The following is a 24,411-nucleotide window of genomic DNA, read 5'->3' as shown; positions in this document are numbered from 1 at the left end:
GGCATGTGAGAGGCAACTGATTGATGTTTCTCTTGCACATCGCACATCGATGTTTCTCTTCCTCTCTTTTTTCCTCGTTACCTTATTTCTAAAAATAAGTAAAATCTTAGAAATAAATAAAGTAAATTTAAGTAGAAACAATGGGTAGATCGAAAGAAAAATGTTCCCATATGACAGTACTTTCGGCAGGGTTTGCCTGCCATAAGGTGAGATGCTGTTGTGAATGATGGTAGGTATGCAGTGGGGCAAGGGAATGGGGGGAAGAGATGTGGGGGTGTGGAGAGGAGGAGGAGGAGGAGCAGCTGAACTTGGGGGAGGAAGAGGTCCAGGCAGCCCAAGCAGATGGGGGCACAGGCTCAGGACTATAGGCAGGGAGCAGGGGAGCTGGGAGACATGCCAGAGGCGTGAGTCAGGGTGGGTGGTGGGAACTCCCAGTGCCAGACTGAGGAGCAGGTCCGGGTGGGAATGCAGAGGGAGCGAGGCTTCGAGGCAAGAATGTGACGGCAGGTGTGGAAAAGGAGCCCGTGTGGGGAGCGCTGTGGGGGAGCGGGAGCTCAGCTGGCGGCTGGTGTGGGGTTCGGTTCGCAGGAAAGACGCTGAGCTTCCGCTCTGGGTTCGGCTGTGTGTGTGCTAGCTGGGTGTGTGTACGGGGCTGTTTCAGTTACACGCTTGACGGAAGGTAAATGGGAGAGGTGGGCCACGAAGCGGAAGTGATTACAGAAGCCAGATGTCCTAAATCATTGGCTCCCAAACCAGAGTTTCCCGTTAGAATCGCCCCAGTGGTTTGTTAAGCTCCCATTCCCTGTCTCAGACCCTAAATCAAAATCGTTAGGGTGGGTGTAGACGCCCCCCACACCCCGACAGATTTCTCCTTTTATGTAAAAGTTCCCAGATTAATTCTAACGGGCTGCCTGTTTGAGGGGGCTCTGATCTAAACCAATCAAACGGTTTTCGCTCCACCTGTAATGGTGACCATCTCTTAGATCAATAGGCAGCGTTCCTTTTTTTTTTCTTCTTGATGGAAGCAAAGTTTTTTTAATTTTATTTATTTATATTTTATTGCTGACACTAGTGGTGAGGTTCCTTTGCATTGGCTGACCTCACACATCATGTCAGTGAGCACATTGCATAACATGCATAACAGCTTTACAGAGAAGTCGACTTCAGTTTATGAAAATGCAATATTACAAGGGAACTCTGAAATCGTTTTGCAGGTGCCTGGGAAATTTAACTGAACTCGAGCCGACCTGAAAGTTTGTGCCTTGAGCACTTCAGGGGAAGGGAAGGAAGCAGAGGAAAGGGGAAGCGCCTGCGTCAGGGGTGCGTAAGGTGAGGCAAGAGGCCAGGCAGGCAAGGAGGGGTGCTGGCTGCAGTTCAGGAGGGCATCAGGGAGGAAGTGTTTTTACAAATACATCTTGTTACCTTGGCTGATGTAGCTCAGTGGATTGAGCGCTGTCCTGTGAACCAAAGGGCTGCCAGTTTGACTCCCAGTCGGGGCACAAGCCTGGGTTGCTGGCCGGGACCCCAGTAGGGGGCGCACGAGAGGCAACCACACACTGATGTTTCTCTCCCTCCCTTCCCCTCTCTCTAAAAATAAATAAAATCTTAAAAAACAGTAATACCTGTTGCCAGAAGAGCAAGGTAATAAGTACTTTTCCCTTATTTAATCTACATAAATATTGCCTTCGCTTGGTGACATCAAGTATTAGCTTCTCAGAGCATCCCCAACTGGGTGGCTTAACAGAAATGCACTGCCTCCACGCTGTCTCCTAGTCCTGGAGGCCAAAGGCTGAGGTCCCCAGCAGGGCTGGCTCCTTCCCAGGGCTGGGAGGGTTCAAGCCGTCCAGACCCATCTGCTGGCTTACAGATGGCCTTCTGGTCCCGGGTCTCCTCACGTGGCCTTTCTTCTATGGAATCCGCCTCTGTATCCACATTTCCCCTGCTTGAGTCATATTGTATTGGGCCCACCCTAGGGACTGCATCCATCTCATTTAATGACATCTACAGCGAGGTCACATTCTGACGTACTGGTGGCTAGGACTTCAGCATTTGGGGGGGACACAATGCAGCCAGAAACACGATAGGATCTGATCATAGAGCACGGGGCACTCACTGACCCCCGAGGATGGGGTCTCACCCATTCGTTCACGAAACCAGTATGGAGAGCCTGGTACGTGTTGGCTGTGGCTCACGCACCAGGGCTGGCTCGGGACTGTGTCACCTCACCTTGCTGGGCTTTAGATTCAAATACATAAAATTAAGAAATTAAATTCCTGTACACTTTCTTTTGAGACCCAAACTCCAAATAATAACATTTTTAAATGAAGAAATCAAGTGACAAATTTGTGTGCTGTTACCAGGAGTCAAACTCACACTTCTAATTCAGACTCTGGAGTTCCTTCACACTAAGCACCGCCCTCAGGGCTGGAGCACTGCGGCGGAAGCTTCTAGCTGGCCAGCTTTCTTCTAAGGGAAACTCAAGGACTCAGGCTCCTGCTGTCGTGTGGCTCGGACCTCCTCTGGTGTTCGGAGTCTTCTCCATTCTGTCCACTGATGGGGACACAGAAGGGAGCATTTATCTTAGGGGGTTTTAATGGGCCGGGCCTGCCTGTGGTGCTCATCGCTTGTCCTCATGTGCCATTGGCCAGAACTCAGTCATGTGGCCATACCTAACTGCAAGGGAGCCTGGGAAATGTAGTCTGACTGACGCACACGAAGAAGAGGTGAAGACCAGTTGTTGCTGCCAAAAGGGAGAACGAGGGTGCTGTCTCAGGAGCTGCAGTGCACTGGGAAGATGTCACAGTGAGGTAACACCGGCGTCAGAGTCTGAAACAGGCATTTCCACTTTTTAGGGAGGGGCTGAAGTTCAGAGAAGCCGTCAGCAACCTCAGTGGCATTTAGGGTGTGCATTTTTTCTACGTTTCACTCTGCAGTCCCGCCTACATTTGCTTTCCAGTTCACTAGAAGAGACTCGCGACTTTGAAGCAGCCCGGTTGTGTTCTCTGCAGCCCACGGTGTGCACGCTGACGTCAGTGAACAGGGTCCGAAGAGATGCAGTTGCTAGGCGGTTTTGTTTTCACTGTAAACAAATCACTAGCCAAAAAGTTAATTGTATTCCCCACTGTGTTCCTTCCTTCTCGTAATAAGAAGGAACACACTGGAGTAATTACAGGTTGCCCAGCAAATGATGTGCTTGTTACCCAAAGCGTGATCCATGGTCCCGTAGTATTGGGTCAGCTGGGAGGTTTTGTTTTCTCTTTTGAAGAAATGCAGACTCCCAGGCCCCTTGCCAGACCTGCAGAATCAGAATCTGTTTTAATAAGACACCAGGGATCTGTGTGCACAGTAAATTTTGAGGCACGCTGGTCCAGGTTGTAGGGACGAGCGTGGTCGCATTTGACTTGCTAGCTCTCTGGCTTTGTTTATTGAGCATTTGTGATAGTTAAGTGGGGTGTACGGGTGTTTTAAAGTCAGAGGTAAAATAAAAATGTACACCCTTACTGGGCTTTTTTTGTTGTTTTGTTTTTTTGAGTTCTTTTTGTGGGGGTTGGAGGATAGATTGAAAAAGCAAGAAAATGAAGGGGGTTTATCCTCAACAGTGGTCAGCAGATTCGCTTCTCAGGCTCTGGCCTCTGCATATTTTAGCTGTCTGCCGCCTTTGTGGTCTTTGTGAATGGTAAGCCTCAGCGGATTGCGTAGCATCCAGCACAAGCAGCCTTAAACTTGTACAGGTAAGGAGAATCCAGGAGAAAAACTGAACAGGAGACTGTACCTGCTAGTGAGAAGCTTCTGTTCCTAGTAAGCTACAGCGATTATCTCAAGATCCCCATTGACACGTCAGCTTTAAGATGCAGTCTCGTGATCTCTTTCTCAAAGCCATGAAGGTGGCCTGTAGTCAATAGCAGTCTTGTCCAGAGCTAACTTGTCTCAAAGAATCATTTTCCCAACTTCCTTCTTTGGTTGAACGTTCTCTTATTTCAAGTCAAGGGAACAGAGTGATACGAGGAAGAAAGTGCACACTCCTCCTAACTCCCAGCCCGGTGGCTCAGTTCACATGGAAATGGCTCTGCCGTGGGAAACGCCAGTGTGGTTCCACGGGAACCTCCGCCTGCTGCAGGACTCGCTGCCTCTGCCACCTCTCCAGGCACGCCACCACAAGAGGCTCTGTCGAGGACTCGAATTTGCTGGCAAACAAGGAAGGCGACCGCTTGAGCTGCGGCAGGTCTGCTGGCCCGTAGACACAGCTGTCCTGGTCGGAGCGGCCTGCAAGGGGAGACCCAGAAACTTAGCTGCCTTTGCTCACGCGTCAGTTCACTTTTTATGTTTCATTTTAAAGATCTTATTTATTTAGAGAGAAGGGAAGGGAGGGAGAGAAAATCGATTGGTTGCCTCTCACACGCTCCCAACTGAGGACCAAACCCACAACCCAGGCGTGTGCCCTGACCAGGAATCAAACCTGCGACCTTTTGGTCTGAAGGACGACACCCAGGCCACTGAGCCACACCAGTCAGGGACTGTCAATTTACGTTCACACACAAAAGTGACCTTCTAGGGTCACCTGTGAGCCTCTCTGCTTCACAGGAGTTCAAACTAAATAGGACGTCCATGATGGCTTTGAGAGGGCTGCTTTGTTGAATTTTGAATTCACAATGGAAGGGGATTTTTCATTCTTTTTGCTAGTGATGGCTGAAATGTTCTGTGGCTCCTCTGAGCGGATACTCTGGGACTTCATCTAGAAGTCACTTGCCGTGACTGTCTCCCTCACTGGGGCACGTCTGCCTCTTTAAAAATCCTAGGGATTCTGGCAGCCCTTCAGACGCGGCGGTGAGGGCGACCTTTGCCCGTCAGAGAGCATGACGGGCGAGTTGAATGAGCCACACGAATCTGTGGCTGTGAGATATTGCTGAAAAGCTAGTCAAAACACAGAAACAACTTACAGTAGGTTGGAAAATACACCTTTCCAACAACTAAACCTATAAGAAAAAAAGTCTCCAGTTTCTTTTAAGGAGCAAGCATTCAGATCAGGGGTGCAGCCCCTAGTGTAGCAGACTTCCTGTGAAGACTCGGGTACCTGGCCGATGCCGCTCTGCGTTGTCCTGACTGGTGCAGTGAGGGAGTGGGCCTGGCTGCGTGTGGAACACATCATTCACACAAAGGGGCGCGGGGAGCTCGGAGGTGGTGGTTGGCTCTGGTCTGGAGCAGGTGCCTACGTTAGTTTCCTGTTTCACTAGAAAGACCCAGGGAGGCACAGAGCGCATCGCTAACTGATGTTTGAGTCTGAGATCTAGGAGCAGGAGGGAAAGCCGGCAGCTCGTGTATTTCCGCCTTGAGACTTTGGAAAGTTGCAGCCCTGTTGCGTGTTCACTTTGGGAACTTTTATCAACCCCAAATACTTAGGATTTCTGCACTTTCCTGTATGAATCTTACACTTACAGAAGTTTTAAAATCTGACTCCAGGCCAGTTGGATCACCGCTGGTCCACGCTCTCTTTCAGTGTGAGTGTAGGTCTCCACCCCCAGTAACCGAGGTGGCGGTTGTCTCGTTTTTGTACAACTAGAAGGCTCTTTCTGGATTATCTCCGTGTTTACCTTTACATCCATCGCGAGCGTTTCCCTCCTCACTCCTCCGTTTCGTGGCTCGAATGTTGCCCTCCCAGCCAGCATTTGGCGTGGCGCCTGGGGCGTCTGCAGGGAAGAGAAAGAAACTTAAGATACTGCAGTGTGGGCCTGCCCCTCTGTCCTGCTGGACAGGTTCTCCAGCCCTGCCAGCTCCACTTCCTCTGGACGGGGTCACCAACACACCACGGCTGCAAAGTCCAGCCTTGCTTGCAGTGTGTAGTTGTCATCGGGTAACAGGCCCGCTCTTGGGGGCTAGTGGCAGGCAGTACCCTGGCGGTGGCCTTGGGGTGACCACGGCCTCACATCTCCATCTTCCTACCTGGATTTCGTTTTCATCCCTTTCTGCGTCCCCGGTAACTGACTCGTTCACAGTGTGGCCTTCATGGTCATGTTGGGTTTCCTGGGTTCTGTTTTTTCTGTGAGCCCTCTGCAGTGGCTGGAAAATGGGGTTCCAATGGGCAGGAGAGATTGTAAAACGTCCCTAGCCGATTTCCGCTCGGGTCATTGTTCTGTCATCTGGACTGATGAGCTTAGCTGTTCCAGCTCAAAGCCCCATTCCCCAGGAGCCCGTCAGCTGTCCACAAAGACGAAGTAAGGCCGCTTGAGGGGGCATCAGCCTCCCCCTGCCTCTCAGAACCTACCTCATGGATCACATTTGCCTCCAAAAGTTAATCATTGTCATAGTTTTCATTCTTAAGGAGCCCCTAGCACAGGGCCCAGCACTCGCAGGGCGTCAGCGGGGTTTATGGCATGAATGAGGACATGAACAGCTTTCCCGGTATTTGCACAGAGAGTGTTCAGAGGTGCTGTGTGAAACCCTTCTTTCTGGGCGGGGAGCAAAGCAGCCAGGTTGGTTTAGGGGCAGGGTGCTCCGTCAGCCAACCTCAGACCCCTGCAATCAGAGACTCCTGTGCTCCCCAAGTGGAAGGTCTTGCAGAATACGGAGCTGCTGACCAAGCCACGTAAGATAGCTGAAATGGAAAGACTCTCCAGTTAAGAACAAGGTCCCCCCACCCCCCTGAGCCAAGCACACGGCGTGTTGCTGGGTGGTGCTTACCTTCCAGGCGGTTCAGAGTCACCCAGTAATGGCGCTCTGGGCTCTGGAGGGCTCTGGACCACTGGAGCATGTCTCTTGCACGGGTGTCAGTCAGTACAAACTGGACAAAGTCCCTCGTTAGTACATAGTGAGCACTTCCAAAGTAGATGGTTAAGTTGTGGGGCGGTTCCTCTTTGAACCCTTTGTGTGGAGATACGTAGACACTTCCTTCAGGGGTGGATTCGGGCTGACTTTGGCTTGTGGATTTAGCCTTGGCTGGTTGGATTACTCCAGGAGTGATGTTTTTACCATTCCATTTACTTCTGATGTAGTGCATGACTTCTTTGTTGGTTTTGATGGGGAAATCCTGTCCACAAAGATTCATGACGTAGTTCCATTGAAATCTGGAACGGACTAGATCTTCCATGCAGTTCAGATCTGCCTGTAGTCTTATGAAGCCGGGAGGAGCCCCCTTTTCTCTCTTTGATGGAATGAAAACATTTTCAAAACAGTTAACCAGGGTCTGCACGGCAGCCTTATACTTCTTTGGGGCCCGTTCATCAATATGAATACAGTACACATTTTGAGGAACATAAATAGCTCTGAGAAGCTGTACAAACAGGGCCAGCTCCTTGTGAACAGTTACAATGTACGCCAAAGAGAAATTGCCCTCTGCTGCAGACAGGGGTCTGGATATGAAACGCAACCCCCGGGAAATCTGCGAGCAGTTTCCTGGTGCGTGTAAGTGAGCAAGTATTTCCGATCCATCAGAGTTTTTACAAAATTTTGCGACTTGCGAGGCTGCCCCTTTGCCTTCAAATAAAGCCGAACACAACTCATCTGGATAAAAGCCACACTCTGCCACTGCTGGGGAGGTGGGCTCCTCTCCTGGCTCCTCCTGAGCTGGATTCCTGAAGTAAACGAAAGCAGAGACGCAGATGGCCACGCACACAAGCAGCCCCGGCTTGGTGGCTCGCAGCTGACTCATGTCGTGAGCTCCAGGTGCCTTCTTGTTACCATGGTGTGACGTTTTTCTCTTTAAGCTTCCTAAAACAACAACAGGTGGAGTTTAGGGTGTTGTAAACCCCCGACCTTATTGAAGCACACACACTTAAAGTGTGTGATTCAGCCCCTTTTCTGCATGTGTCCGCCTGGGCATGTGTAGAGTCACGGAAACAGGCCTGCCCTCAGCCCTCCCGCCACCCTCCCCTCTGGGCAGCCACGGACTCACTGTCAGTCACTGTGGGTCTGTGGGCACGTCTGTCATTTCATGCAAACACACTTGTACACTCTACTTTTTGCCTGGCTTTTTTCACTTAGGATAATGAGTTCGAAATGCACCCACGTCGTTGCATCCATCACCACTTTCTTCCTTGTCTTTGCTGAGCAGGGTCCCGTCACGGGGACACGCCACCTGTCCACCCGGCACCTACTGGTGCGCACCGGCGGCGCTTCCAGTTGCAGGGTGTGATGAGGTGCTGCGAACACCCACACCTTTGTTTCTTGGGGTGAAGACTGGAGAGTGGGAAGGCTGGCCCAGCTCCCGGCGTCCCTTCAACTCGTGACAGACTGCGTCCCTTCAACTCGTGACAGACTGCCGGCCATGGCGCTCCCAAGTGGCTGCCCCCACTTTGCGTTGCCGCCAGCAGCGTGCGGGGCTCTGCTTGGCTCTGCTTGGCTCAGCACGGGTGTGTTGAGTGCCCCCAAAACGTGAAACTTCATGGCACAATTTTAGAGATATTTTTATGAGTGAAATACTACGTTTTATCATTTTGCCAACACAAAATCATCATTTAATTAACACATTTCACATCCGGTCTCTAAAGTAAACAAGTCCTTTTTTATATCATAAAAATTGTTATAAAAATGGGAATTGAGTAGGAAGGAAACAGCTTGTTGACATGGAATGGGAGTGAGAACTTTGGTGAAAGGTGAGCCCTGCACTGCCATCTGGTGCATTTCTCCTGTACCGAAGCTTTAGTGCAGGGAGCGGGTTTGGGAGGGTTTGGGGTTTGTTGTCTTGGGTTTTGGGGGGGTTTTCCAAGCTTAGGGTCAAAGTAAAACATTCCAGTCCCATCACAGAAATGTTCTTCCCGCCTTCCTGACAGATTCCACCCATGTAATCCCCAGAGCCCAGAGTTTTAGATATTTTCACTAGTTTTTAATTATTAAATGAGGATAGGTCTTGTGTATAACCCGCGTCCTTCAGAGTAAACCCCGGGCTACGTGTTCTGCCTCCCTGATGCCAAGACTGGCTCGCGGGCTGGGCGAACCCTAACCCCACCCCTGGTTGTGTCAGTGCTGTGCGCACAGCTGCCCCCGTGACCCCTCCTTCCGGGCCAGCTTCACCTTGACTTTTAGAAACGGGGGCGCCAGCCTTGTAAATGGAACCTTGGGGACCCCACTGCTGTGGAACGCGAATGTGTGGCTCTGCGGTTGCCGTCACAGAGCACCTGGCGGGTAACAGGAGACCCCCTGGAACCCACTCTGTGGGCCTGGCGGGTTTTCCTTTCTAAGTGGTGACGAGTGCCATTTTCAGTTCTCAGACATTCCCCAGCCGCGATTCTTGCTGATACTGTTGTTGTCTATTTCTTTCTGAGTTGTGAAGTCAGCCTTGTAGCTGTAGTGAAGCTGTGAGATGTGACTTTCTGCCATTCAATTCATTTCCAAGAAATCTGTGTTGTTTTCCAAGTGTGGGGGAAATAGGCAGCTCATAGAAAAGCCCAAGCCTACTGGTTTTTGAACATTTTTCCTCCACAAAAAGCTGCATAATATGTATTTATGTTGGAGACTTTGGAGAGAGTGGTGGCCAGCCTCGTGTCCCCTGAGCAGACATGCAGTCTCTCCCTGGACCAGACCCGCGCTCAGCATCCCAGTGTGAAGTTCTGGTGTGGGACCGCAGTCACAGATGGGTTCTGAGTCACTGTGTGTGTGTGAGAGAGAGGGAGAGAGAGAGAGAGCGCGTTTCAAGGCTTTCCCCCAGTACTGTCAGTCCTTAAATTAAATTTCCCGGGCTTTAGTGTGCTCCAGTCCCCACCTCAGCAGCTTAGTAAAGGGAGCATCATAAAACCTACGTAGTGTACAGCACAGGTAATGGCTTCCAGGCAGTGAATGATGCTTCGAAGATGATGCATTCATTTCACTGGAGACACACAGGTCCACGAGCTACCTGAGAGTACCTTCTGGTAGAAGTAATCGCCGGACTCCCAGCTAAGGGTGCTGTTTACATTCTGTTCCTTTTTATCACACTACAATTTCTGCAGTAACAGAATTGATGTCCAATTATAGTTCTCAGAATGGAATTCTTTTACATTTTATGTTTTTGTCCAACCATAAAATACTTTAAAGGAGTTATTTCAAAACATGTCACTGTCCTGATTAACTAGAGCCCGGGAGTGTGTTTTTCTTGTTATCTTTGTCCTTCTGTGGCCTCCCCCTGCCCCGCAGCAAGCCCCAAGGGCCACAGGGAAGCAGCAGTCTGGGCAGGGTGTCGTGTGTCACCACCAGCCACTTCATCCAAGGGCAGCCGTTGGAGTTGTGCTGTGATAGGGTTTAGTTTGCTGTGAAGACTTTTCACAGGGGGTCGACAACATCCCATACAAACTCCTCTTGCTGAATCTTTTACACGTTTTTTTAAAAGGCAGTAATCCCCCTGGGTAAATAGATGATGGGCATCTTTAAAGACAGACGTAGAAGTATTCTGCCATGTTCTGGGGTATTACTGTTTGGACCATTCATCTTAGCTAAACTGGATTAAACAGTTGGGTCTCCATTTCCTGGTCTCCAGGCGGGGTGCAGGGCAGGGCTGCCTTCCAGGGACACCAGGGTGGGGGTAGGAGCAGAGGGGGTGAGCCTCCCACTGGGCCTGGCCCAGGGGCTGCCCCGTGCCCGTGTGGGGTTGGGGTGCGTGGCGCCCCAGAGCAGTGCGGCCCCCAGGCCAGGAATGCCAGCTGCCCTCTCCATGTACTGTGTGTTTGTCCTTTAAAAAAAAGCCGCTGTAGCCACAGCAGTGAGAAGTTTGTGTCTGTTGTTTCTGTTGGGCACTGGGCTCAGAATGATGTCCGACAGCACCTGCAGGTTGACACCGTGTTTTCTTGAGCCGTGTGGGCTTGTACTGTGAGACTGGTTTTGTCTTCAGGGCTGTCCTGTCCCCGGAAAGAGCTGTCTTAGCCGCAGCTTGCTTGTTCCTAAAACGCTGTGCGTTCTCTCAGCCACTTTGATATGTGGGGGGAACTTTAGGCTCTCCGCTCAGAACAGCTAGGACAAAAACAGCACCGTTATTGTTGGCATAAGTGCACACTGGGGATTTGGACGTGGCTTCAGGCTGACTTAGCTGTTACCTCCTACATGCGGAGTGAACAAACAGTGGCATTTAAAATTGTGAATTCTAACTGATTTCATACTTGAATATATTCCACTTTTGTTTTCTTTGGCTGAAATGAAAAAAGAGGACTGTCTTTGAGAGAAAAAGATGCCTGCTACACCTGCACCTTTACAGTATTACTGACATTCCAGTATTTCTAGTTTAGGGTCATAAAGGAGGCGGAGAAAAACATGCCTTATTTTACTACTGACACCGGTGCAGGCCCTGCCCTTCCTGCTCTCTGCAGGGGTAGCAAGCACTTACCCAACGGCGGCCTTCACGTCCCACGTGTGGAATCGGCCGGAGGCCCCAGCTTTCTTCTCCCATCAGTTGCTGCTCTTGCCGTTGCTGCAGCCTCAGCCACATGAACAGAGTCTTTTGGCAGGTTTCGTTCCCGCTTGTCCCTGGAGGACTTCGTTATGCTTCGTTCCAGCGTGGAGATTGGAAAATAGTTGCTGCTCTGGCTTCTCCGAGGGTTTCTCCAGGGCTGGGTGCCTCCTGGCAACAAAACCGGACAACAACAGAGGGCGCCAGGCCCAGAGGAAGGGCCGCCGGGTAGTTCTTGTACTCTGTGGGCCGGGGGAAATCCCGCCACCCTGGGCCAGCGTCTTCAGATGCTTCTGAAAATAGGAAGCCAGATTTGGTGATCTGACCCTTTTCCATGAAAGGGGTAATTAAAAGTTATTTAAGATCTGGCTTGCTTCCTGAATAGCATTTGGCACAATCCGAGTGTGTCAGTGTGTGTCCAGAGGGCCTGCCTCTGTCCTCCAGCTCCACCGAGGTGCACCTTGCAGGGGTGGGGTCTGCTCACTGTTAACAGACCCTTGCCTGCTGGGGTCAGTCAGCACTGCTGGGTGCTCTTAACATCCTTCCCTTTTCAGGCTGAAAGGTTCTCTCACCTGCTGGCGTTCTCTTTGGGCTTCCCACAGACACACCTGCTAGCAGGGAGGCTGAGGGGCCTGAGCCCCACACCCTAGGGACTTGCCATCCTGTGTCTCGACACCTGAGCTTGACGCTGAGTCACATGAGTACAGATTTGCTTCACCTGCTTGAGGGTGACTCGGGACACATGTTGCAGAACAGATGTTGCTGTTGCCACAGAAAGATTTCTTCAAAGGCAGAAAGAATCCAGGCTCTCCAAGCTTAAGGGGTTGCAGCTTTGCTGAGGGGTGATGTGTGTGCTTTTGATATAAAAACAGCTTCACGCAGCCTTTCAGCGGGGAGCTCCTGGGGGAGTTTGTGTGGAGAGGTGCGCATTCCGTGAATAGAGGGCCTCGTTTTGCCTGGCAGCCTCCAGGGAAGGACAGGTCCTTTCATGTTGGAAAGGCTGCCCTGCTGGCTTGTGAAGCTGTCGCAGCGGGTGCTGCGGGCGCTGCGGGCCTGGCCCTAGGGGGTGAGGCTGGGTGCTGATCTCACCTGTTAGCTCACATCCTGAACCCGGAAGGAGGAAGATGCTCTGAGCCAAACAGCTGAGAGAAGGGGAAGCGGAGAAAACAAGGCGCGGCCTGCCTACCGCCATCCACTCGCAGAGCTCCGAGGGGGCTGCAGAGTCAGCCCAACAACTGTAGGAACAAAAGGCTTGCTGGGCTTCATGCATTGACCTGATCAACCTAAAAAATTTACGTGAAAATCTTAGCAAACAGGACGGACATATGGCATATACATGTAATTTTCAAAAGAGGCAGTGAGTGGGGGAGTGTGCTGCTTAAAGACAAAAAGCGCTAACTTTTGCCTTCAGATCACCATAGGTTTTTTCCTTTAAATCATATGGTGTGATGGGCCTTCTCCCATGTTGCAAGGGCTGTAAAGTTCACGTGACCTTTTAGGGAACTCTGTGGCTTTACATTTCCATTCCCTTCCATCCTGGTTTGAAATAGTATCTCTTTCGGCCTGTTCCCATTCACTGATGGAGGAACTGTTCACTGCGCGTCCACAGAGTGCAGGGCCCTGGGCTCCACACGGGGCAGCCTCGAGGAAGATGAAGACGGTCCCTCCCCCTGTGTGAAAAGTCAGCGCCCCTCCCTGGTTCATTTGAGCCGGGGAGCCCTCCTCTGGAAGCTGATGGGGCGCTGGGACAGGGACGCTGGGGTTGGGCACACGCAGCCGTCCAGAGTACTCAGGAGAGTATTGTCTGTGAGAACGCGGGCAGGGGGACCACCACCCCGTTTGTGTGTGGCGTTCGGTAGCCTGTCGTTCCCTCCGCACTTCCCTCCTGGCCTTTTTTCTCCGCTTTCCTTTAAAAAATTAACGTCCAGAGGACATGAATATGCAGTGTGTAGGCTGCTTTTTTAGAAATGCATGATAAGCATGTTCTGCATTGTAAAAAGCTCCAAAGCCACTGTATAGTCCTCTGTCACAGGAATGGGTTGCGATCTGTCTGCCCGCCCCCCACGGGGGGCGCTGAAGTTACAAGTGGTGAGGAGGCAGGGTCTCACATGAGTGCGGCCCTGCAGGGACGGCACACCCAGGAAGGTGCGTTTTCAGGAAGACGCACTGTTCCTCACTGAGCGTGTGCGTCGCTTTGATAAGCTGAGAGGGAGGCCAGCCGCCCCCCTTTCCCCGTGACCTCTGCCCTTTGGCCTCATGCTGGCACAGTGCCAACCTTGCTTCCTGCCCTGGTTTCACTGCCCTCCAGGTTGGGCCATCCCACCCCGGCTCGGGGGCTTCGGCACCGAGCACACAGGAGAGGCCCATCGCCATCAGAGGGCCACGTGCCCTGTGTCCAGGGGCAGCTCTGCGCAGGTCCAGGCTGCCGGGGCCTTGAGGTGTGGGGCCGGTATTCATGGATCTTCAGAATGTGGGGGAGAGAGAGCAAGGTATCTCAAGTTTGAAAGTGAGGGGCTTTTGCTTTCTGTTGTTAGTGGCTGACTCAACTTTAAAAACCCCGCTCCGGGCCCAGCAGGGTCTGTGGTCACATCTGGACACTGGACAGCCACCCTGAGAGGAAGGGGGCTGCTGACCACTGGCCCAAAGGACAGAGGCAGCGAGGAGGGCTGGAAGGAGGCCATGGGAAGCCTGGAGCAGCCAAGGAGGGACAGGGCCAGGCTGACAGAGCCGGTGGGCACGGTGTGACCCCTTTCCTGCTGTGGGCTCAAGAGGCTGGCCGAGGCCGCCACCCCGCCTGGGCCAGATTTGCCACCTGACTGTGCCTACAGGTGTCTCTCCTGCCCTCTCCACAGAGAGTGCCCCCCGCAGCAGGCTCTGCCCTGTCTCCCACAGCGGGGCCTTCCCAGGGGACCTCCCCTCGCAGAACAGGCTATGCCCCCTCCATTCGGGCCCCTGCATGACGGCTGACTACAGCTCCTTTTCTCCTGAGGAGTCCTGCAGGGGTGCTCTGTGGGCCCCCACACACTGTTCGCACGCCTTCTCTGGGGCCCTGACCTCAGGATGTGAGGGCCAAGGAAGGGCTCTGCTGTCGAGAGCATGTGGCCCACCCAGCTAGAAAAGGAGCTGGCCCAAAGGAGGGGTTTGTAGACAGAATAAGTAACCCCGCTGAGGCAGCAGCCCCGAAGCCAGCTCAGCCCCGCGGCGGGCAGGGCAGCAGTGGGCGTCCCAGGCACTCAAGGGGCTGCGGCTGGGCTGGGCGCACGGGTCTGGGGGCAGCAGTCCAGCCTGGTGACCGCCTCTCTCTCCCCTGCTCTCTGCAGTGTGGGGCCGCCTTCCAGGAGGACGACGTCATCGTGCTCAATGGCACCAAGGAGGACGTGCAAGCGCTGAAGGGCCGGATGGAGGAGAGGAGGCTGAGGGCCAGGCTGGAAAAGGTAACCCGCGCCCCACGGGCATGCCTCCCTGCGTCTTCAGGTCCCCCCCTGGCCTGCTCCTCTGCGCCAGAGCCGGCCTGCCCTGCATGGTCAGGAGGTGGCAAAGACCGTGCCCCTGGCATTGGACAGAACGCAGCCAGGGTTGTGGGGAGGGGCGGGGGCGTGTTTAAAAAAGTAAGTCTGTACATGTACATTCATTCCAGGTTGATTTTCTGAATGGCTATGATTTCATTATCATCAAGCAAAAAAAAAGGAAACAAACAAGCTTGAAATATTTTTGACAAAAAACAGTTACCGAAAAGGATGTGCTTGTCCTTCATTGGTCAAGCTCCGTTTTTAAAAAGGGGGGAATGGTGTTTTAGTGGTGACTGGTGTACTCTCCACCTCAGGCTTCCTGCCAAGGTGTGCAGAGCCCCTGGGGGTGACGTGTCCCCTCTGCACAGCCCTCAGCGGAGCCCCTGGGCCTGCGCTTAGATACTGCTAGCAGGACGCAAAGTATCTCCCGCCCGCGCGTAGCTGGAGACAGGATAGGGCCTGTCTCCCCACTCCGTACTGTGCGTGCCCTTCGGGTAGCCTCCGCTGTGACCCGAGGAAAGGGGTTCGGGGTGGGGCTCGGAGCGCCTCAGACGGCTGGGTTTTCAGGACTGGGTGTTACCCTCAGATTTGAACGTGTGGCTTGTGTGTGCGAGGTGAACAGAGGTTTTGGTGTCTGATACACGCGTTACAAATCACACTGCACCTGAGTATCATGAGTTCAAGGCTGCTCCCAGAGAAAGATCTTTTCCCTGCCTTGTCTAGTGACAGGGACCCGCTGAAATATTTGGCCTGTATGTCTGTAGTGCCATCTTCTGGCTGCGTAGAAGAATGGCACTTCTAAAGTAAGTTCTCGGAGTGAGCGGGCCCTGTTTGTCCTTTCTGGTCGAGGCAGCTCGGACACAGCTGTGTGGTGTTGGAGTGGCTGGCTTCCTTTTGTGAGTCTCGCTGCCCAGTGTAGCCATGAGGCGCGCCAGACCCCCACTGCCTGCAGGTCTAACCAGAGTTTAGGAGAAGGGCTGAAGTGCCCTTCAGCGGGAGCCTCAGACCCTCGTGGGTAGACAGACAGGCAGTTCCACAGCTTTGAAAAGCCCCACTGGCGTGGGCAAGGGTCCACCCCCTCTGGCTGGCAGGGCTTTCTGAGCCCGTGTGAGCCTGTGTCATGTCCCTTTAACTGTTCCTTTGCGTGTGGCGGTCACCACAACATTGACGTGACCACTGAACTCTGTTCTCTTCGCTGAGCATTTTTGAGGATGTGATTTCTGGAATGCCAAACTTCCGCAGGTCTCTGCAAATGCATTCCCATGTGGGGCGAGTATGTAACCAGAAATGCGCGGGGGGCCCAGGCTGGGGGTTGATGCTGACGCCAGCACCCACCCCCCAACCTCCCTTTCTTCCCGCAGAAAGCAAAGAAACCCAGGGCAGCAGAGTCTGTGTCGAAGCCGGATGCCGGGGAAGGTAAGAGGGGGTCACTGCAGTGAAGCCGGCTGCAGGGCCGGGTGCCAGGTCCGCGCGTTCCTTCCCCCCCGGGGTGCTGACTCTGTCCCTTTCATGGGGTCTGCAGGGCCCTCCAGAGTGAAGGCGGGGAAGCCTGAAGAGCCCAGCCTTGACTCACAGGACAAGAAGGCCACCCAGGCTCCCGGAAGCACAGGTGGGTCCCCCAGGGCCCACAGAGATCTGCGTTCCTAGACAGCTGGCCACCCTGCCCACTGTGCCAGCTTTGTAGACGTGAGCTGGGGAACCGAGGCTCCTTAGAAACTCGGAATTCTTGAGTCCTGTCTCCATAGGGTGTTGAGCTCCCTGGGGACTGAAAACCAGTCACTCTTCCCTGAAGCAGAGCCTGTCAGGGCCTGTTCAGTTGCCTCATCAAGCGCACACTTGCGGCCGAGCCAACGAGGTGCACGGAACTGGCCCAGACATTGCACGGTGACCAGAGGGTCAGAGGGTCTAGGCGCCGGCTGTGGCAGGGATGTTGCTGAGCCCCCCAAGGCCGGGGTTCTGCGTCCGCAGCACCTGGCCCGCAGAGCCTCCTGCCCCCCCACCTGCCTCTTGGCCAAGTTCTCAGAGAGCCATTCAGCATGTAGCTCAGAATTCAGTGCATCTCTCCTGAAACTCACTGCCTTTAACTCCAGAATTGCATGCATTTCACAGAGAGAAAGCTGGGTAAAGGGTGTGTGGTCTTGTGTTCTAAGCAGCATCCACAGTGATTACGGGTTCCAGTCCCTACTCTGCATGCAGCAGCCGCCCGGCCGAGGGCAGTCACTCAGCCCCCCTTGGAAAATGGGCTGGCCACACCCCTGGCAAGGGGGCTCCAGTGCCCGCCAGCCACAGATCCGGGCCAGTGCGCGCTCATCCCTGCAGTTAGGGAGTCGGTGTGATTGGAAGTGGTAGACTTAAATGTCATAGCCTCGTCTGCTTCTGGGAGTCCGTGACAGAGATGAGGAATCTCAGCCTTCCTCCCACGAGAGGAGGAAAATTCTCAGGAGGCACAGACTGGCTTTTCCCCCTTAGAGAATCTGATATTTGGAGGGATCTTTAGTCTCAACCATAAAGTGTTTGCTTTCACTTCCCAACAGCTAATGGGGCCTCTTCTGGAAAATTTGGGAAGCCTCCCTGTGCCGCCACAAAGAGGTCCATTGCTGACAGCGAGGAATCCGAAGCTTACAAGTCCATTTTCACGACCCACAGCTCCGCCAAGCGCTCCAAGGAGGAGTCGGCCCACTGGGTCACCCACACGTCCTACTGCTTCTGAAGCCCAGGCCTCGCCCCCACGCAGGCTCCTTTGGGCTCGTGGAGGCAGGTGCTGTGGGCGCCAGCTGGGCCACGGTCTCTGCACGGGGTCATCAGGTTGTTGCCCAAACCCTGGTGCCAGCGTGGTCACTTCCCTCTGAGGAGCATGGTGGCTTCCGGGAGAGAGCATGGTGGGTGGGTGACAGAGTGACCTTGCTGGGCCACCATGCTGGCCTCTCCACCCTCCACCCTCTTCCCCTGCTTAGTGCTTCGACAGCATCCCAGAAGGCCGTGCTGGCTGCACGTCTGTGCTCACAATCATTAAAGGTCCCAGATGCCTCGTGGCTGTGTGGTTGGCTCATTTTGACTACCATGCGGACGGTTTTGCTGCCAGCAGTTAATTAAATAGGCCGAGCAAGGCTGAACTTGAGATGCACTCTGCCCGCAGGTCTGTTTGCAGGAGCGTCTGAGAGGCCAGGACTCAGGGTCAAGTACTTGGCAGGAGTCAGAAGGGAGGGTTCATAGTTTATCGTTTTAAAGATAGGAGAGATTGAGTTGGGCACCTGGCCTTTTCTCTCATCTGTCTACATTTTTGTCCGTCTGTCTTCCACTTGTGTTTTGTAAGAAAATTGAGTGACAGAAGTAACTCCGTGATGTCACATCCTTTCCACTTTTCCTCTCAGTGGAAGACAGGAAAGGGGATTGTACCTAAAACTGGTGTGTTTTATCCGTAACATGTGCTGATGTCAGTGGTCATTCAGACTTCCCGCCAGACTGCTGATGAAGAGCCAGGAGTCCAGGTTTCTCCACCGCAGCGCTAGGTCCCTACCCGGTGGGGGGTCAGGGAAGGGGAGGGCTCCCATGGGCCATATCCAAGGCCCTGGAGGATCCTGGGGTCGGGGTCAGAGAGGATCCTGGCCTGCTCTGTGTCCCTGTTGTCTGCCTCACATGATGGGGAGTCTGGCCCTGAGGACGTTTTGACATGAATATAGAAGCATTTTAATTAAAATTATATTAATAGCAATGTGTTTTTGTTGTGGACTTTTCCAGAACAAGCTTGATTAGCCATTTTCTTTCCTGGGTAAAGTTTTTATGTGGCCCAGTTAAACTGTCAACTAGCTGTGGCTTTTTCCCTTTTTCACTTTGTTACGTTATCACGGGAAGGAGCCGCTCAGCGCCCCAGGAACAACTTCCCGACGAGAGCCATGGGAGGAGAGACTGGGCTGGAGTGGCGGTTCCAGGGCTGAACCCCTGAAGGTCATGGGCATGCCCTCCAGCCCGCAGCCAGATACCAGGCTAGCTGCTGCCCAGACAGCAGTTGTGGCCCCTCGGGACTGGTGGGCTGACTTCAGTGCCCAGGTGTCTCCTTCAAGAAGGCCCCTCACCTCTGCAGACAGCTTGCTGCCCCCTGGCAGGCGACATTGTGAGGCCCAGGTCAACGCCCCACCTTCCCCCGCCATTTCGAAGAGTCTCACAGGACCTTGTGGCTGCCCAGGGCTGCACACAGTGAGGGGGTCGTGTGGTCCCTTCATTATACTCAGCGGAAGTCTTAATCCTGGGGACTAGGTCTGTGTCACGTGACCCGGGGGATGAGGACAAGCCTTGTGTTCCGTGAACTGGGACTTCTTGTTTCATGGCCTTTGGGGAAGCTGATGGTTTCAAACACCCTGGCCAGTGAGCCCCAGTTACGCTCCTGGCTTCAGCCTCGAGGTGGGTCTTCCCTTGGGGTCCCCCCACGTGCCTAGGTGTTGAGTCCCGCCCGATCGTCTCTCCAACTCAACCACCACGCCTTCTTCAGGGGAGCCTTCCTGCATAACCTAGCCCCTGCTCCTAAAGCCCGCTGCTCTAATCCCAACTTTAATTAAGTCCATCCTTAATTAACACAGGGCTTGCACACTCAGGTAAGATCAGTGAGTGGGAGGCGATAGGGAGTGGCGGGGACTGTGGAGAACACATGCCACCTAGATGGTCAGTTCCTGTTGGGACCAGTGTTTTCAGATCTTCCATATTTTCAAAAGGAGCCAGAAATCTAGGTTTTTAAGTTAAAATATCCCAACATTTAAATATTGTAAGTAAATAATTTTAGAAACAATGTAGGCCAAACAATACACACCCGTGGCTCCCAATGTGTAGCCTCTGGTTTGATATCTTTCTCACTGGGCTGTCTGCTCCACAGTGCGGCACATGCCACACATTCAACACCATGTCTGTATTCAGCAAACTGGAGACCAGCACAGACCTCGGCCCACAGCCCCAGGGTCAGACAGCCTGGAGGAGACAGCGCCCAGGTTGTCCTAGCCTCTCTTTTTATTGCCTGCTGCAAATGTCCCTTCCTCCCTCTAAGTCCTCCTCCTGGGCCCCCATGGGCCTGCCCCCTCTGCTGCACCCCCCCCACCCCCCCCACCCCCCCACCCCCCGCCATCACAATGGCCAGAGCGGCCCCTGCCTGGGGCCTCTGTGACATCACGCCGGGCCCAGCCCCAGGCACCCGGTCTCCCGGTGCGAGGGCAAACAGACCCACCATGAGCAGCTTCCTCCCCCACCTCTGCTCGCCATGCGGATGCTGACATGGTTCTTGTTCTTGCCCCTGTGCCTGTCCTGTGGCTACGCCTTCGTGTTTTCTTCCGTGAGGGGGAACGTCAAAGAACCCCAGGGCCAGGCGCCCTGCGGGGGGCACTTCCGGATCAGGCAGAATCTACCAGAGCAGGCCCAAGGCTGGCTCGCCAGCAAGTGGCTCTGGCTCCTGTTTGTGGTCGCACTGTACGCGATTCTAAAGTTTCGAGGAGGACAGAGTGAGAAGAGTAAGGTGAGTGTGGCTTCGTTCTTCTTATTTTTATGTGTTTTTAGAGAGGGGACGGGAGGGAGGAAGAGGAAGAAACATCCATGTGTAAGACAAACATCAATCGGTTGCCTCTCCAGCACCCCCAGACTGAACCTGCAACCCAGGCATGTGCCCTGACCAACCAGGAATCGAACCAGCGGCTTTTCGGGTTGCGGAACAATACCCAACCCGCCGAGCCACACCCCACACCAGCCAGGGCAGGACGGTTTCATTCTTTACACCACGTTGATTCCATCTCAGAAATCTCAGACTCGGAGAAACGGACATTCTACTTGTTATGGACAACACCGTTAAATAGGACAAATTGGGACGCCAGGTCCTGCCCGGTGGTCCTGGGAAAGGCCAGCACACTCCTCTCCTGACATAGCCTTCGGGAGACAGGTGTCCCCAGACCCACCGGGGCTGGGACTACCAGTGGAAGGGCCACCCTCTGTTGATTGGCTGTAGGAGACCTGGGCTTGGTGTTTCAGCCTGGTAGGTGAGTTTTTGCAAATGGAGGATAGAGGCAAGAACTTGGCGTCTTTGGGTCCAAGGTATTCTCAGAGCCAGATTCATGGCCTGACTTTTAATTTCCCTAGCGTTTGACTTACCACCCGTCACTGAACTGAGTGGAGATGATATCATTATCCCAAGGGAAGGTCGAGACCTGTCGGAAGGGGATGGGGGGCGAAAAGGTAACTGCTCCTCCCCCTGCTAACTCTAGAAGGGGAGAGACAGGAACCTGGCAGCTCACTCTCCACTACACAGATCCCGGAGTCTGTCCAGACTGGCTGGGGCAGGGTTGGCCCAGGTAGAGGATATTTTCAGCTTTGCAATGACTCACCTCCGCCATTTCAGTCTGAAAGCAGCCCTAGACAGTGTGCAAGTGAGTGAGCGTGGCTGTGGGCTGGGTTCCAATAAAACTTTATTGACAAAAGCAGACAGTGGGCCAGCTTTGGCCACAGTTGGCCAATCCCTGGACGAGAGCCATGCTAGAACCGCCTTCTCTCAGGTGAGCCCACCTGTGCTGGAACTGGGTCAGAACCCACAAAGCCAGCGGTGTTGTTCACCCTGCGTGTCTTTCTCGACAGGAGAAGAATCCTCCTGGCCTTCGAGGCTGTTCGCTGCGCGCTCCACTAAAGAAAAACCAGAATGCTTCCCCCAGCAAAGACTTCGCATTTAATACCTTACACCAGCTCGAAATGGAACTTGTGAAATTCCTATCCAGGGTGCGGCATCTGAAGGATGCTGCGGCCAACGGCAATAACCTCAAGCTTCCGATCTTCGAGGTGCCTTCAGACCCACAAAATAACGTTACGATATATGAAATATGGGGCGAAGAGGAATGCGAATGAATGGATTTGTGTATCAAAGTAGGACAGAAAAAGTTGAGTGTTGACAAATGATATGCAAACCAATAAAACTATTCTGAAGGAAAATCTCAAATTTGAGATTTTTTTTCTCCTCTGTTAAACTTGAAAAAATAAATGTGAAACCGGTCGGTCACCGTAGCCATTAATGTGTTTGTGGCCTTTCTCACTTCCTCGGGAGTTGTGGGTGACAGGAAATGCACCAACAGAGACACCGCTGCCTGGGTGGCCGCCTCAGTCCAGACACCAGGGCCCTGTGGGACCAGGTGCAGGAAATTTTGAATAAGACGTTAACATCATTTTCACACTCGCTATCTTTATATTAGCTGATTGTGCAAAAGATGGCATCGATTATTGTTATGGTTTATTACCTTATAAAGGATAAGTTTAATTATAGGTTTAAAAATGGTAAAATGATTGCATTAGGAGGGCTGTGTATATATACGGGGGGGGGGGGCAGGGATGGTAGATTCTAGAGTCACTTGATTTTCTTACCAGCAGAAAAAAATCACTCATTTCACCTCGTTATGTGTGGACTTTCTCCCACCAACTAGCGGTTACGTATGTCCAATTGGATTAAAGGAAATGGAGAATCAATTCCTATTTCCAGTGTAAGTTGGAGGCAGATGAGCCAACCAGGGCTTCCTCGATCACGTGATATGAGTGTTCTCTATAATGCTGATTAAAATAGGGAAGTGTGGGTGTGTTAATAAAGCCAAGGGAAACTACGTTCACTTAAGACTGTTCAGTGAGCTTCCAGACCCCGCGCGTGGGCCACCCTGAGAGTCTCAGCCGTGCTGGGCAGGCCTGGAGAGAGGAGTCAGCTGTGGGAGGGAGCCCGTGGAAGTTCCCTGTTTCCACTTCGGTCCACGCTAACATGTGCCTGTCTGACTCTCCGCCACCTCCCTTCCCAGCTATGAAATTTAACTCCGGGCATTAGACTTGATGACAGCTGCCCGCCTCCTCCCCCTGGTCAACGGTACTCTATCTTGGGTCACACCTTTGTGTCTTAATGTCAACTTGCAGATAGAAGGGGCTGGGATTACTTCTGGGCAGTTTTTGAGCCAACGGGACTCTGTGGGGTGTGTTCACCCAACACTCTGAACTCAGAGGAGCGAGAAATATTTGGGGTTGAACCCGTGAGATCAGCGTGGGGCAGATTCCCGACGAGAATGGAGGCGACCATCCACAAAGCCAGCGGTCACCATGCCGTGGGTGCCGGGCCCGATCCAGCCCGCTGGCTGCTTCTGTAGGGCCCAGGGGCCAATGACGGTTTTATATTGTTAAATGGTTGGGGGAAAATCACACAACGCATCATCGTTCATGGCTTGACATTCAAATCGGGGTGTTCCTAAACATCGGCTGGCACGCAACCTCCCCTGTCTGTCTGTCTGTGGCTGCTTCGGTGCTCAGGGGCGGAGCCAAATAATGGCACAGACATCATATGACCCAGAGGGAAACTATTTTCTAACCCCCAGTACAGGAAACGCTTGCAGACCCCTCGCTTATGCTAAACTCACGTACCACGTGAGCAACCCGAGGAAGCACTCGGCTGTAATCTTCACAAACACCCACTATTTGTCGAACAGGAAAAAAGAAATGTAACTTCATAAATCTTAATTTTTGTGGTTCTGGGCAGGCCACTAGCTTTCAAAGACGGGGATCCTCAGAAAGAACCGAACATCGCCGTTCTGCAGAGCAAAGCTGACCGAGGATCTGAATTGGCACGACACCTGCCGTGCATTTCGGTTTAGCGACTCCCACCAAAGAGTGTCCCCAGGACTTTGCCCAGCACAGTTCTGCCTAGAAAACCATGCTTCCTCAACCCCATCGATTTCACGCAAGGTTTTTCGCAAAAAATGCAGGAGAGGTCGATTTCAGCGCTAGAGCTCAACACAGCTCCTCCCTTCTGCTGCCAACTCGAATTCTCCCGTCACGCACTTTGTGGTTCCACCCGAGTCCCCGCAGCCGCCTGCCCCTCTGCGTTCACCCAGGAGGGTCCGCCCCGGCGGGGGCCGGAATCTGTTCCCTTGCAGCTGTGGGCGTCACAGCGGTTCGGCACCTCCAAAGCCAGCGAGGAGGTGAAGGCTCTAGAGCGAGTCTGTTCACAGAGCTGAGTCTTACGCAGTGTAAGCAAAATGCAGGAGTGACAGCCGTCACCTGTGCCAAGGTCTACGGCTTAGGAACTAGTCACTCCAGGGGAGGGGACCACACCAGGGTGTCGACCTGGAGTGGAAACTCCACAAAGGGCAAAGACAGAGGGGCTGGGGGACGTTCCCAAAGACTGTGGAGGACAGGTGACACACACCTGGCTGAGGGCGGTAGGCGAAGTTCTAAGATGCCCCTCAGGGGCACACACTTCATCTAACCCCTCCTGTGAGCGGGGGCAGCAGCTGTGACTGGAACAGGATTGTCGAGGCAGTGATTGCGTTGTGTCATATGAGGCCCCGTTAGTGCCAAGACCCCCCACCACTGACTGGTGGCCCAGAAGAAGCCAGATGCCATCCTGTGAGACAATGGGTCCCATGGGAAAGGTCCCTAGTTAACAGGTAGAAAAACAGCAGGCACCCAGCCACACCTGGGGCCCAGAAGAGGCCTCCATGAGAGAGGACCCCAGCCCCTGCTGACATGGATTTCAGACTAGGGAGACACTGAGAAGAGGTGCCCCACCCGGATGTG

The 24,411-nt window shown here is 53.3% G+C and overlaps 3 protein-coding genes across 4 annotated transcripts in view; 2 read left to right on the top strand and 1 right to left on the bottom strand.

Moving 5' to 3' along the window:
• RTF2 (replication termination factor 2) overlaps positions 1-17,885 on the top strand; it is a 28,282-nt gene extending 10,397 nt beyond the window's left edge. Inside the window, exons 6-9 of the mRNA XM_024559477.3 lie at positions 14,665-14,778; positions 16,215-16,269; positions 16,376-16,462; positions 17,388-17,885. Of these exons, the coding sequence (XP_024415245.2) occupies positions 14,665-14,778; positions 16,215-16,269; positions 16,376-16,462; positions 17,388-17,563 (432 nt within the window). The 3' untranslated portion in view covers positions 17,564-17,885. The remainder of the gene's footprint in view (positions 1-14,664; positions 14,779-16,214; positions 16,270-16,375; positions 16,463-17,387) is intronic.
• On the bottom strand, positions 3,367-11,883 carry LOC112303910 (beta-1,3-galactosyl-O-glycosyl-glycoprotein beta-1,6-N-acetylglucosaminyltransferase 7). Of its 2 annotated transcripts, XM_053926309.2 has the most exons (5): positions 11,282-11,883; positions 7,886-10,911; positions 6,676-7,701; positions 5,589-5,684; positions 3,367-4,263 (listed from the first exon to the last, which is right to left on the bottom strand). In XM_053926309.2, exons 3-5 carry the CDS (start codon positions 7,640-7,642, stop codon positions 4,046-4,048), a joined length of 1,281 nt encoding a protein of 426 aa, XP_053782284.1. In that variant the 5' UTR covers positions 7,643-7,701; positions 7,886-10,911; positions 11,282-11,883; the 3' UTR covers positions 3,367-4,045. The 2 variants fall into 2 exon arrangements, with proteins under 2 accessions (XP_053782284.1, XP_024415244.2); XM_024559476.4 differs by lacking the exon at positions 7,886-10,911.
• Positions 17,886-20,012: 2,127 nt separating the features above from the next.
• Positions 20,013-21,855, top strand: LOC112303781 (protein FAM209). The gene is made up of 2 exons (XM_024559306.2): positions 20,013-20,347; positions 21,454-21,855. The coding sequence occupies exons 1-2, from the start codon at positions 20,096-20,098 to the stop codon at positions 21,715-21,717; spliced, it is 516 nt and encodes a 171-aa protein (XP_024415074.1). The 5' UTR covers positions 20,013-20,095; the 3' UTR covers positions 21,718-21,855.
• Positions 21,856-24,411: the final 2,556 nt, after the last annotated feature.

This window comes from Desmodus rotundus, chromosome 6, assembly GCF_022682495.2.
Source record: "Desmodus rotundus isolate HL8 chromosome 6, HLdesRot8A.1, whole genome shotgun sequence".
Lineage (NCBI taxonomy): Eukaryota > Metazoa > Chordata > Mammalia > Chiroptera > Phyllostomidae > Desmodus > Desmodus rotundus.
Note: the sequence above shows the minus strand (reverse complement) of the source record. Positions and strands in the feature narration are given on the sequence as shown.

Excerpts from the sequence above, each read along its gene's own strand:
- LOC112303910 (XM_053926309.2), bottom strand. The coding sequence starts at position 7,642 with ATGAGTCAGCTGCGAGCCACCAAGCCGGGGCTGCTTGTGTGCGTGGCC. Across the intron at positions 5,685-6,675 it reads GACTCTGAACCGCCTGGAAG|ACGCCCCAGGCGCCACGCCA; the intron begins GTAAGCACCACC and ends TCTTCCCTGCAG. Across the intron at positions 4,264-5,588 it reads CGCTCGCGATGGATGTAAAG|GCCGCTCCGACCAGGACAGC; the intron begins GTAAACACGGAG and ends CTCCCCTTGCAG.
- LOC112303781 (XM_024559306.2), top strand. The coding sequence starts at position 20,096 with ATGCGGATGCTGACATGGTTCTTGTTCTTGCCCCTGTGCCTGTCCTGT. Across the intron at positions 20,348-21,453 it reads GACAGAGTGAGAAGAGTAAG|GAGAAGAATCCTCCTGGCCT; the intron begins GTGAGTGTGGCT and ends CTTTCTCGACAG.